Here is a 12,982-nt window from a genome sequence, read left to right on the forward strand (position 1 = left end):
TACTCTTAACATTTCAGCAGAGAGAGTGACTCACACTGTGTTTTACTCGAGGATCTGGAGGCTGTTTTTCAAAGCTCCAACACTGTTCACCCCAAAGTGTTTCCTCTCAACTATCCAGGTCACTGGAATTCATTCAAACTGAACTAAAATCTCAAACGCCCCGATGAATGGATCTCACGCAAACAAAAGAGTCAATAGTTGAAAAAGAAGGCAGGGACAGTGTTTACAGAAGGTTTTTTTAATCCCTTCAAACTCACCTTGTCTGGGTCCATAATGGAACACACACCAAAGCTCATGCAACCCATCAGTGCACTCATCCTGTGGAAACAGACGAGGAGACCGAGAGAATAAATGAGAAGCAGAAAAAAAATCAATTAATCCCCAAAGTAAAGCTGAGGTGTGATCTAACTGAGGGTGATTTATGATGTGTTTTTATTTTGAACCTCCTAAAGCCAGCAGGCCGACAAAACAAACTAATCAATATGAAGTCGTTTAAAATGTTATAATGTTTTCCATCTCGTTGTCAGAGTTTGTGAAACGTAATTGTGCCGGACAATTGAAAGAAAGATTATCCCCGTGAGTGGAAATGTGCTTTTCGAGGCAGTGTAAACTCTAATGATCAACAAAGCAGCAAAAAAACGTTCGAAGCAGTAAAAAGGTCTCCTTTTAGAATGCATTTAAATGAACATGTCAACACCTACTGACATTTACAGACTATATATTATCACAGTGGTGGGAGACTATGTGCGGTGGTGGAAAAAAAAAAAAGGCTGGTGATGTTTAATTATGCATACATGAGAGAAACTATTCCCGACAGCCTCCCAGCTGGACAGGCCTAATGCAGCTGCAGATACTGTTCTTAAAGCGAACGGGCCGTCAGCACAAACAAACGCCACTAAGGTTTCAAGGCATTGTCTTGTTAGAACGAGCCAGTGACCGAAAAAGCTCAGCTGCACTGACAGGCCTCGGCTTCATCCTACACCATTTCGTAATTGTTTTTTTATTTATTATTATAGTTCATGTTTGTTTTATTGCTTTGTGGTCATGGACCGAAATAAATATTTACTACTAGATCTTTTTTGAACAAGAAATAACGGTGAAACCACCACGGCAAATGGCCATTGTTTGGCTTTGGTTGTCATATAGGTAAAGATTTGTTCTGTTGTTGGTTGTCACGGTTTGTGTCCGTGCATCACATGAACACTCAAAGCCATACAACTAGTTTTGGCAGCAGGAGCATTGTGGTAAACGTGCGGTGAAGTTAAAGAGGATTTGCGGACTCTGTGAGACACAACTTCCTCACATTAAGACAGCAGAGATGAACAAGTGAATTGAAGTTGCTCCTGTGGTAGATGAGGGCGACGCAGTGATTAACTCTGCGGTGACTACTGTTGTGGAGCGCCCGTGTTTCACTCGAGGAATCACACATTTCCACAGGGTCATTTTTGTCCAACTCTCAGACATTGGTGCTTCATGAGCAGCTTTCATACTTAAACGCTAGATAAAACAGCATCTTGTTTTACGTCATAAATTTTTACAGCCCTAGGGTTTTCTAACTTCAGCAACTTTAATGCCTTTACATCCCTGTCATGGGAGGGAAATCTTAGCACGTTCTTGTCGCCATATAACCATTTAATTAGTGCTCGTAAAAAAATTTAAAAAAACCTGACAGCGCCTTCTTAACACTGCCAGGTGGGAATTTTTTGAAATGTGATAAGAGTTCCTGGAAATTGCAAGAAGCCCACATTGTCGTCTTGCATTCTGTCCTGCTACTCCCTTTGCTCTCAGGGACAGCCAGCTCAGAGTTTAAAAACAAGATAGAGATGCGTTATTATCTAATCAATAAAAGGTCCAAATGAGTCTTTTCATGCACAACAATGTTGCTTTGAATGCCATGATTGTGCGCCGTCCTTGTGTCTACTGGATTGGACCTTTTCCAAAAGGTTTGAGATCTCAGGGTCATTCCCTTGAGCAAATCTGGAACAAAGCTTCGGAAATGGCTGTTCTGATCACTGCCGCTCATCAGTCTGCTAACGCTGAACAGATGCTGCCCTGGTTTAACATGGAATACTACGATTCCTTGCTCGACAGAACATCTGGAAAATCTGTGGTTATGTGTGAATTACTTCGCTGTGTGGCTTTGAAGGGCGTGAAAAAGACTTCTAAATACAGCTTTAGGAGCACTAACTTTAGTAGTGACACCATTTTCACCAAATGGGAGTGTTTAAGAGTCTTCTTGTTTTAATTTAAATAACCAGATAGAGGGTAGAACCCCCCCCCCCCCCAATGAATCTCATTGCCATTATAAAGACAGCAACAGTACAGTTCAACAAACAAGCAAATACATAAAGATACTGCCTGGTCAATTGCAAACACATGTCCTGCTGCATTTCCAAATGACATTTGGTGTGAATGAAGCTAGTTGCTTACAAAAGAAGAGTAGATGACTCTTAATCTGTGGCCCAGAAACTGTCCCAAAAAGGTCTTTAAAATAATTCCATGATCTTAACCACTCGTGTAAGCCGGTCTCTGTAGACAGTTTATCTTCACAGCCTTTGAAGTGCATGATTCATAGACAATACAGAGTGCATTACAGTGTTTTAATTTATGTTGTACAACCCTAAACTGCATAAAAACCTGTTTGAAGTGGTTCTAAAGCACACACAAAAAAAATGCTTTTCATCTGTGTGCTCAAATAACAGAGTGTTGGACTCATTCAGCCGAACATCATGTCCTCCATCTTCAGCTATGACCCTGTTTCTGTTCAGTGTGTCGAGGCAAGAGTAACACGTTCTCTCTGCCAGATTCAAAAACAGACGTGCCGAATTAAAGGTGAGTTACACCGAAACATACGGCAGAATCAAATACAATCGTATTTAACTACTCAAGGAGGGAGCTGTGGACAGATGGTGACATTATTATCTGTTTCAATAAAATGCCTTGAAAACTATTTTATCACCTTTACGAAAACAACAAACCATTATCTATTGAGCTACGATTGATGCTCAACAATCTGTAAATCCAAATTGGTAAATGAGTAAAAAGATCTGTGTAAGCTTATACAGATCTATACACCGATCTACGGCTTGTATACAATTCGGCAACAAAGCAATTCATTCAAGCATAAATCAATATTGTTGGCTGAGAAGTCTTTGGGTCCATTCGTTATGCATGATCATAAATCTGTGACAGAGTAAAATGGTTAAAAAGTGACGCTTGCTTTTTAGCGATGAGCCTTTTAGCAACAAGCTTAGATGCAGGAGATGTACATTTCTGCATCTATTTACACAGATAAGGATCCGTTTGAACATCATTTTGCACCAATAATACCTCCATAAATATCCACATTCTCAGCAGGTACCTCGTTGTGGGGTCAGAGTTCCACATTGTGAGAAGGAGTCTCTTTTTCAGATCCTCTTCACTGACATCTCTGGAAAAAAGGGAGTCTTCAGAGTCATCAAATTAAACAGTATCAGATTTACAAAATAAGATGGTACTACAAATATCTGAGGGGATCGTTAGCTGCTTTTACTTACATATTTCATAATATGTGGTGGAGTTGAAACTTCATTGAAACTACTGCTCCTTAAAATGTTCTTAAAACTGTAAAGCACATCTTGAAAAACCATAAACGACTGACTTCTTACAAGTAAAAGGTTTCCAAGAAGACGGGGTTCCTACAGTGAGGAACCATCCTCGTCTTCTGTCTTCCTCCAGGATCACTGTCTGGAAACATGCCAACCTAAACAGGTCAGCCAAAGAAAATTAAAAACAATCTATTCTCTCTAATGGTATCACATTCCCCACGAGGGCTTTTACTGTGCGTCTCTCTTTGGTGTGACATACCTTCACATAGGCGTGGCATGGCCCCCGGCTGTCCTCTGCCATACCTCGAGCTTCCAAAACTGTGAACACGTACAAACAGAAGTGAATTAATTATGACTTTGTAGTCGTATTAATTATGTATGTGCATCTGCTGGTTTTCAGCTGCTCGGTCAACCTGTCACCACCACAAACAGCTGACCCGTTACTTCTCTACTTCACTGTGAAGTTTCATCTTGTGTTCAGCTGTGTAATATTTCAGAATGAATCATCCAGACTACACGTGCATGAGCTTTTATCAATGTAGAAGAGTTTTCTCATATACACTGGGCAAGCTGCTTCAGTTTGCACTCCTGTACTGTAGGTGCAGGGCAGTGTGCAAAAACAGCAAACTGGGGAAGATGAATGGCATGCACACCTGCTTAACTGCCACAAAAAAAGTTTTTTTTATTGATGAAAGTTTTCCTCAAACTCAACTGTAGCTATCATATATTTCACATAGAGTGTCATGTTTGCGGGTAGGAAACAGAGAGGAGGACCCAAGTGCAGAATAAAAAATTTATTAAACAAAAGACAAAACAAAAACTTACTTAATAAATCCAAAACTTTCCAAAAAGCAACTTCAGCAAAAACAAAGAAAATCCAAAAAAAAACAGTGAGGAGAAACACAGGGCGCAGGGAGAAGAAACAACAGGCCACGACAACCCACATAAGACAATTATCTGACACGAGGGTAAGAACACACAGAGACTATATAGACAGGGGTAATCAGACACAGGTGAGACTAATCAGACAGGTGAGGACAATCAGGGTAATCAAGAGAGGAGGGAAACAGAGCAGAGAACACAAGACCAGAACACTGACAGCTACAAAGTAAAAACTGACACCGAAAACACAACCTAAACCAGATAATACAAAATAAAACAGGAAACACTGAAGACTAGACTTAAAAAAGGAAATAAACTTTCAGGTAACATAGAAACACACGTAAGACTAACGAAAACACAAGACCAGGGAAACGAAACAGAACACTAAGAAAAACTAAAACAAGACGAAACAGAGACAAAACCAGGACATAGAGATTCAGTGATCCACTTTTTTTCAGTTCTGATCTGATTCTGATTATGTACCGATTAAAACGTTTTTATGAACATAACTTATAGTGTGATTGTTGTTATTGGTATTATGAGAAAGGAAGCAGCAACAACCGTCAGGTTTTCAAAGTAAATCTTTTAAACTGAAGTGTCAGAATTTTTACTTTTAATCATAGAGAAAGGAGCTGTTTCGTCCCGTCTTAACTTCTTTAGCAAAACCTCAGTTGAACATGTGTAAAGAGTGCATCATTTAGTCGTTTCTGTTCTATTCTCCCCCCGATCCTCACGTGCACTTTGTCTTTGAGTCTACATAAGGTACAATAACATAGAGAGAAAACTTAGCAAGTACCTTGGATGACATAAAGCGTCTCAGCTTTTGAGAGAAGTATTGATTATAGACGACAGAGTTGGACTCAGATGCATTATCTTGATATATTTTGTTCCCTTAATGTTTGTAAATCAACTTATTAAGATATTTTGATAAAAACGTGTTATTAAACAAAGACGAGACAAGAACAAATAGTGAGAAAATCATTTGGCTTTGCATGTGTTGACTAAGTGGCTCTTCTCTCAGGAGACATGACAGCAACACAAAGGACGCTAAAAGGGGAGACGGAGAGCGATAAACAAAAGTAGAAGGGTACATAGCGGTGGTTGCTGGGAGACCAAAGTAAACAACCACTTTTGCTGAACCCAGTTTGACAGGTGATTCACACTCTGCTATCCTTTCTATAATATTTGTAGTTGTTAAAAGTTGTCTCATTATACACTTTCCAATAACTTCACATGTTTTATTTATGAATATTTCACCTGTCACAAGTACTACTAGGATGAAATGAACAGAAGAAACTAAGTAACACCACAGAGTTTTTAATAGGACTCACTGCAAACAACGAGAACTTCATTCTTTCGGATGATTGACAGCTTGAGCTGACCTATCAGAAAAAAGGAAAGAAAATGGTTATTACAGAGTGACAGGTATCGGGTTCTTAATTGAAAATATTCTTGAACTGCATGAAATACCCTCTGTTGAGGTGTAGTGGTAAGGCACAGCAGCAAGCTTTGAGGAGAACTTATACTTAAAGGAAGTCAAAGATCCAGTTAGTCATTTTGTTAAAGAATAATCCAGCTCATAACCAGCAGAGATAACAATTTCCCCATCGCCACTCGACAGCAAACAGTCTTCTTACTGAGGCACCACAAAATGTCCAATCATCCTTTCATCTTCCCAATAATGAAGGAAATAGTTTTGACTTTTTTCTTTATCAAAACAACACAATTTGTATGTGGATCCTCAGATGCTGACCTTGACAACATAAAAAAACAAAACAAAAACAAAACGGCAGTAGAGGAAATACCAGCGAGTTTATTTATCGGCTGTCTTGATGACTTGTCTCTGTGCTCAAAGTGTGGTGGAGGGTTCTAGAAATCCTCCATGTATGTGATGGAGAGTGCAGGGTGCAAGGAGGGGGCGTGGCCTTAACAGCCCAGCAGAAAGCAGAGTGCTATGTGCAGGTGATAGAGGAATATTCAGGTGTGCTCGCATGAACGCTGCTGGTTTTAGTCAAGATTATGCTATATTTAAGTTCCAACCTTCAATTTTGTAAATTTCTGGTTTATTCCTGTTCACTCCCATAAATTCCTAGTAATACCCATGGAAAGGTTCCAACTTTGAAAATACCTGGAATTTTGCAACCCTCCTTTTATCACAGTATTTTAACATTGTGATATTGTGTTGTTGTTTTTTTTGTTTTTTTTCATGGCAGCTGTAAAGAGCTGAATACTTCCTCAGCTGTTTTGTATGTGTGCTTACCCTTGTGCCTGTGTGCGTGTGTGTGTGTGTGTGTGTGTGCTTGTGCGTGCGTGTGTGTCTTAAGCCAGTGTCTATCATTTGTCATGTGCTCTCCCCCTCACTCCCACTTTCTTTCAGCCGGTGTCTCTCCTTTCCTGTAAGTCTCCTAGCTTTGACTTATTAGCGGTGTTGACATGGCCACTACTAACATTGGCTTTGTGCTGTTTTAAATGAATCCTGCTCATAAGAGCACAGTCTAAAGCTAAAATGTGAGAGCCTGGTTGTGTGATAACGCTGCTGGCACTTCAGAGCTTGGGTAAAAGGGATGTTTGTCGTTCCCACACTGAACTTGGCATGGTTGTGTGCTTCTGGCCATGGTGTAAGAACAAAGTGAAAACACTGTTTGAAATGTCTTCCTGGTACGTCTGAACATGAAGGTACAGACGAAGCAGTCTCAGAAACAACAACTGGCTGAAACTCCCTGCAGGTATCATTCCAAACTAATGCATACAAAGACAACAAATCAGCACAGCTATAAGACAAGTGACTACTAAATACTAACATTTCTATGCTGTAGAAAAATAGCATAAGGTTACAGAGGGGTGCAAAAGGTCGATCAGTAAAAGCAGATCTGATCATTTGTATTTATGCAATGTCACAAATTGAAGTGATGGACAAACAAGGTGTCATATATACGAGTCTTGGTTCTTTTACTGGTTTTACGTGAGAAATAATCTGATGTTTCCAATTAAAGATTAACATGCAGAGGTTTTTTGACACAGAAGGTCCAAAAGAAAAGAGAGCTGTCTTTTTCAAAAGCAGACGGCCTGTAGGCGTAGAATAACGACATTGTAGAAGCAGAGGTTACAGGCTGAAAGAGTACGAGAGAATTAATAGGGCATGGCAGACGAGACAGCACTGTGGGTCAATACGTGCTCAAACGATAACACACTCGTGACACAAGAGCAGATATGCTCCAGCACAGCTGCAGAATGGATACACGGCCACTGCGCACTCACTACACTGCACAAGCTCTCACAACATGGCATGAGTGTATAATATATTTTGTATTTCATTGAGTAAATGCAGGTTTGGAAATTTACTTCTTTGGGTGAGAAAAAAATGTAGATGTTTCCTTGAAATTGAAAAATTCGGAGCCTTTACTTAAATACGTTCTCACTCCCCTAGCTTTATCATGTGACCTTATGATGGTGCCTCAGGAACAGTTACTACAATTTGTCCCTGAGACTTCCATGTCTGGACCAAATCCTTCCCAACAGTTGTGGAAAGATGTCATTCAAAACCATCCAAAGTCTGCTTCATGTTGGAGCAGCGCAGAGCCAGTGAATGTAAATATGTTGGCAATTACTAAACCTCCAAAAAGCAATAGCTAAAACAAATTAGTGGAACATATTCCGAGGTGACATGTTCAGCCTACCAACGCCAGTCTAAGCTGAAGGATTCACTTTCACTGAATTCCTAAATGAGATCACTTTTAAACCTGTTTCCAAAGAGGCTACAGCAACAAAACAGCTTCCCTGTCTTACTTTAAACTCAGAGTAAACATCCATCAGAGTTGGAGACATAACTCATACCACGTCCATGTTTTAAACAGTGCATGGTGAGAAATAAAATCTGTGCATAATGGTGTTTTACAATGAAGAGTGTCTGTAAGGTGCTAGTTTTCTGACCACAGACCTTCTAAAAACAAATCAGTTTATCTCAAAGCGAATGTCTCTTTCAGATTCAAAGAGTTTACCTTCAAGTGTTTCTGAGATGTTGCATTCAAGAGTATGACAGAAGGACAGACAGACAAAACACAGAAATTCTTTAGTCGTCCAGCTAAAGCAGTTGTAGGTACAAAGGCCAAATAGAAAAAGTAGAAGCTGCTCCAATTTAATTGAATTTAATGAGAAATTCAGAGGCCAAAGTGATTTTCCATTAAATTCAATTTAGTAGGTGCAGCTTCTGGGGCTTCTACTTTTTTTGTCTTTGGATGGTTTTTTTGGGGGGGTTTTGTCCAGCACCCAGTACTTAAACTTTCTCGCTTGTGCATGCCTTTTTAACAATGGCATACTGAACCTTGCTTTTTACTAGTATTTATGCCTGCTTTGTACATGCACGGCTTTGTCACTTCAGAATTACGCAGAAAGCACACTTACAAATGCTTCGTCCAGGTGAAGTAAGGTCAAAGAAAAACAGGCCTTCAGTGAACATGAGGAGGTAACGTTACAACCTCTACACAGTGGAAGAGTAGAAAGTCATTAAAATAAAGCAGCTTTATAAAAGGTCTAAAATGAAACTTTATGGCAGCTGTAAAAAAAAATAATGAGATCCCCTAACAACAAAAGTATTCATTACTTTTGGAGCATAGGTTGTAATAAAAGACAGATAAGTAGACAGGAAACAATTAAGATGATAGATTCAAATACAGTGCTTGAGCAAATATTTAATATTGAGACTGTAAAAACAACAACCAAGATTTAATTTTCTAGTGTTTACTTTGGAGTCAGGTCAAACTATTCCCTTTCCTTACACTAAGAAATGAAATGATCACTTATTTATTCCACTTCCTCTGATACTACATGACCACATTCATGGACCCACATTCATAAGTAACAACCACAATAGGGCTCCACTTGAGTGGAAAACGTTAAAAATGTTGCAGCGGCTTTTTTTTTCCTGCAAAAATGACAACAGTGACATGCAGCTATTAGTCACATGTCAAAGATGAACTTTAAAATGTATTTGTTGGGGAGGGAGGGGGGGCGGGGGTTCTACTTCCAAACACAACAGCACATTTCACTTTGCCACTTTCCGTCACATAACAAAATGTTTGAATCGCTGTCCTACTTTGTTATTGTTACAGCGTCCCTGTCACGCTGCTGTCACTCAGAATGATGCTGCGCTACAACGCAGCTCTGAGGCTTCAGCCCTGATGCAAGGCAGATAACAACCCAAGGCCCCAAATAAAGAAAAGGGCACCAAGGTCATGTTGCCTTCTTTCATAAGGTGCATTTTTACCACTCTAGAAATAAGTTTTGAAAAACAAACCTCAGGAAGGAGTACAGAATGTCAACCCAAAATACATCTTCAGTGGAAAAGAGGGCCATACGGGGGCTCGTGAGAAGGTTATTTTCTGACTGTTTCTTTGTTTTCTCCCACTTCTTCTCTTTCTGTTTTCAAAGACTCTGCTGCTTATTTGTCACATTTACATTTGAAAACCCTTTGCCCCACCAGCATCCAACAGTGTCCCCTGTATGGCCCATACAGGGGACACTGTTGGTCTTTATGTGACAGATAAAGCAGCCATTATTGACAGAAAGGAGGCAAAGAAGAGACTGCAGTTAATCAGTGTTCTGTAACGGGCGGATTTTGCAAAGTTGGAAAACTGCTCTGCATATGGGATTCAAAGTTCTCATCTCGGGTGATTGCCAGTTCATCCTATTTGAACCAAGGGGGGACAAAAGAGCAGATTTGATGGCCGCCACACAAGGTGAACTTCTGTTAACGGGATGGCTTGTTATATTACTTCCTGAACCTCATTTGCTTCTACACTGGCTGCCAAAAATCAGTGACATGGAGCTGTAATCTGAAGAGCAAAATTTATTGTGTCCATTATAAAATGTATTGTGTCCATTATATCACAGAGTGAGACACCTCTATGTCAGATGAAAATATGCCTTAACAGACTGGACAGAACAGCATTATTACTCGCCTACAAAGAAAACAAAAGCCAGCATGGAATTCAGTCTCTGCAAGACAGCACAATTCATATTTCTAAAGGCTTTGGCCTGTGTTTAATATTTAATCATCGGAAACGCTCTGTGCACTTTAATCAGGATGACAAGGAACTTCCATCAATTACACACAATCATTGGCAGGCCTGTCCATCCCGAGGAGGGGAAGAGAGACTAATGATCGATGGATGAACCCATGGATACAAATAAGATCATTGCTTAATTAGCTTTATTGAAAAAGTTCGAAGTGATGGTAGAGGAAAGGTCACTGACTGGAATAGTCTGAGAATGTGTAAATATGAACATGGGGAAGGACCATCAAAATAAAGCGGTGACACTAAGGCTGTAAGAATAAAATCACAAACTATTAAGAACTCCTCGTCTTCCTCACATGACCTCCACATTAAGTACAAACAACGATTTGGACTTTCAAATCTCCCCTCTCCCTCTGCTTCCTTGTTCAACTCCGCTAAGCCCCGCCTACGAGATGACACACACATACACGCCAACCGTTAGTTAGTAAAGACTGTCTGTTCCACTCAGCTAGTTAGCTCTGACTCAGACGACAGAAAACTGACAGCCAATAAATATACATCCCAAAACTGTATTAGAGAAACCAGAGGTACCGCTATCTGCAGCAAAGCCACACAGAGGAGAGAGAGAGAGTGAGAGAGAGAGAGAGAGAGAGAGAGAGAGAGAGAGAGAGAGAGAGAGGCGGTCACGTAGAAGCTTAATGATGCAAGTTTACTCCGTTCAGGATCAATTGCTTCATGTTAATTGGTGGGCTTCTTTCTCGTGTGTGGTTCTAGTTTAGCTAGCAGTGACTGTGCAGGTGAAACTCTCTCCATTAGTTTATTATGCAGGAGTTGTAATTACTTGCACGCTCACAGTCCATCTGCCACAGTGTCATGTCAGAAACTGCAGGATGCAACTGTAGAAAGGAAAACTGTACAGTAGATAAGCCATAGTTCCCAGAGGGTCAATAAAAAGAGCAGATCCCCACACAGTTGTTGACTTTAAAGTCGGTCTTGGTCAGTGAAAATCTTTTCCTGAGGTGACAGAAGAATTTAAGCTTTTGGAAGAAGTCAGACTCAGGGCAAAGTGTGACCCAGTTCTGAAAAGCCATGCTGTCAGACTGCACTCAGTGAGTGCACAAGTGAGGAAATCGTCCATAACATTACAATGGTTCAATGATACTGACAATTGGCTGATAGAGCCGACTACACAGACATCATTTAGATTTATCTCCAGAGGAAAACTAAAGAGAAACATCCCATATGATGATAACATGGTTAAGTCTATGATTGTAACCCCACGATGAAAAGGATGTCCAAGCCACTTTTGGAATTGAATCCAAAAAAAAGTGTTTTTATGCTCTTTGGGTCAGATCTTCATGTGGTCAGTTCGGAAAAAAAAAAAAAATCATCTCAAAGCTGCATTTGGATTCTCATAGTGCCTTATAGTCCTGTTTAACCACTTCCAGAAAGTGATTGAGCATGTTGTGTAGTTTCATAACTATGTTATCAAAAGCTGTCAGAATAAAAAATATAAAAAAAACTAGGGAACAAGATTTGTTCGCATTGAAAAAGTATCTACCAATGCTATACATGTTGCTTGGCTGCTTTTTTTTTCTTCTGTGTGGGTCCTGGGGGTTCTCAGCTTTTGAGTGATACAAGTAGGCTCCAAGGAGGAAAAAGTTGGGAAACACTAAATTAAAGTATTTGCAAATGCTTCATAACTTCTAAACCCTTTACAAGATCAGGGTTGGTTTATATAAGTCAATAAACCATAAACATTTAATTTTGACTTGGGTTTCTTTCAGCAAATATTGCTCAATAAACACAAAGCATATTGAATAGCCACAATTCTCAATCAAGAAACTCAACAAAATGGTTGTTATAGTTGTTATCTTGTTTTTATTTTTATTAGTAAATGCCTACAGTTATATAGGTTATATATTTTAGCAAATCTTTTTAGACTCCCATTCATTATTGTAGCTCCAGCTATCAGGCTTTGAATGTTTCATCAATCTAAATGTATTTAAATGACAACTCCCTCCCACTCAAAAGTAGTTGCCTCTGAATGATCTCATCAAGAACATACATCTCGATTCCATGAAAGAGGATGTTTGAGCTTGCATGTATTTAAACAGGAATTTATGCAGGATTTTTCAAACAACTATCTCTAGCAGCTGACTGCAGGATGATGTGTATAAGGTAAGAGAAAGTGATACATTTCTCTGATGTTTTACAGAAACGTGTGTGGGAATAAATCCTCCTCATGGGCTCTTAAAGTCAGCCACAGCCAGAACTCTAAAACTCATCTTATAACACACCCACACTGGCATCTCTGCCAGGCAGCGCCCTGACTGTAACTACACCCCTGTAATACCTTATCCATATTGATGTGTGAGGGCACGTAAATACTGGATAATGGATGAGGCTTTAGTCCCATAGTAAACAGTACTGGTGCACCAGCCTCCTCAATAAATGATTCAGGGTGTCACAGGATAAGGAGGGGCAGCCTCATTACCG

The 12,982-nt window shown here is 39.8% G+C and overlaps 1 protein-coding gene across 1 annotated transcript in view; it reads right to left on the reverse strand.

The window, feature by feature from the left end:
* The window catches only part of rgs3a (regulator of G protein signaling 3a), a 148,266-nt gene that overhangs the window by 129,689 nt on the left and 5,595 nt on the right, over nucleotides 1-12,982 (reverse strand). The window contains exons 3-7 of the mRNA XM_079363578.1: nucleotides 5,801-5,851; nucleotides 3,847-3,905; nucleotides 3,648-3,742; nucleotides 3,362-3,430; nucleotides 258-318 (exon numbers count right to left, since the gene is read on the reverse strand). Of these exons, the coding sequence (XP_079219704.1) occupies nucleotides 258-318; nucleotides 3,362-3,430; nucleotides 3,648-3,742; nucleotides 3,847-3,905; nucleotides 5,801-5,851 (335 nt within the window). The remainder of the gene's footprint in view (nucleotides 1-257; nucleotides 319-3,361; nucleotides 3,431-3,647; nucleotides 3,743-3,846; nucleotides 3,906-5,800; nucleotides 5,852-12,982) is intronic.

The sequence above is a fragment of the Symphodus melops genome (assembly GCF_947650265.1).
Source record: "Symphodus melops genome assembly, chromosome: 16".
Lineage (NCBI taxonomy): Eukaryota > Metazoa > Chordata > Actinopteri > Labriformes > Labridae > Symphodus > Symphodus melops.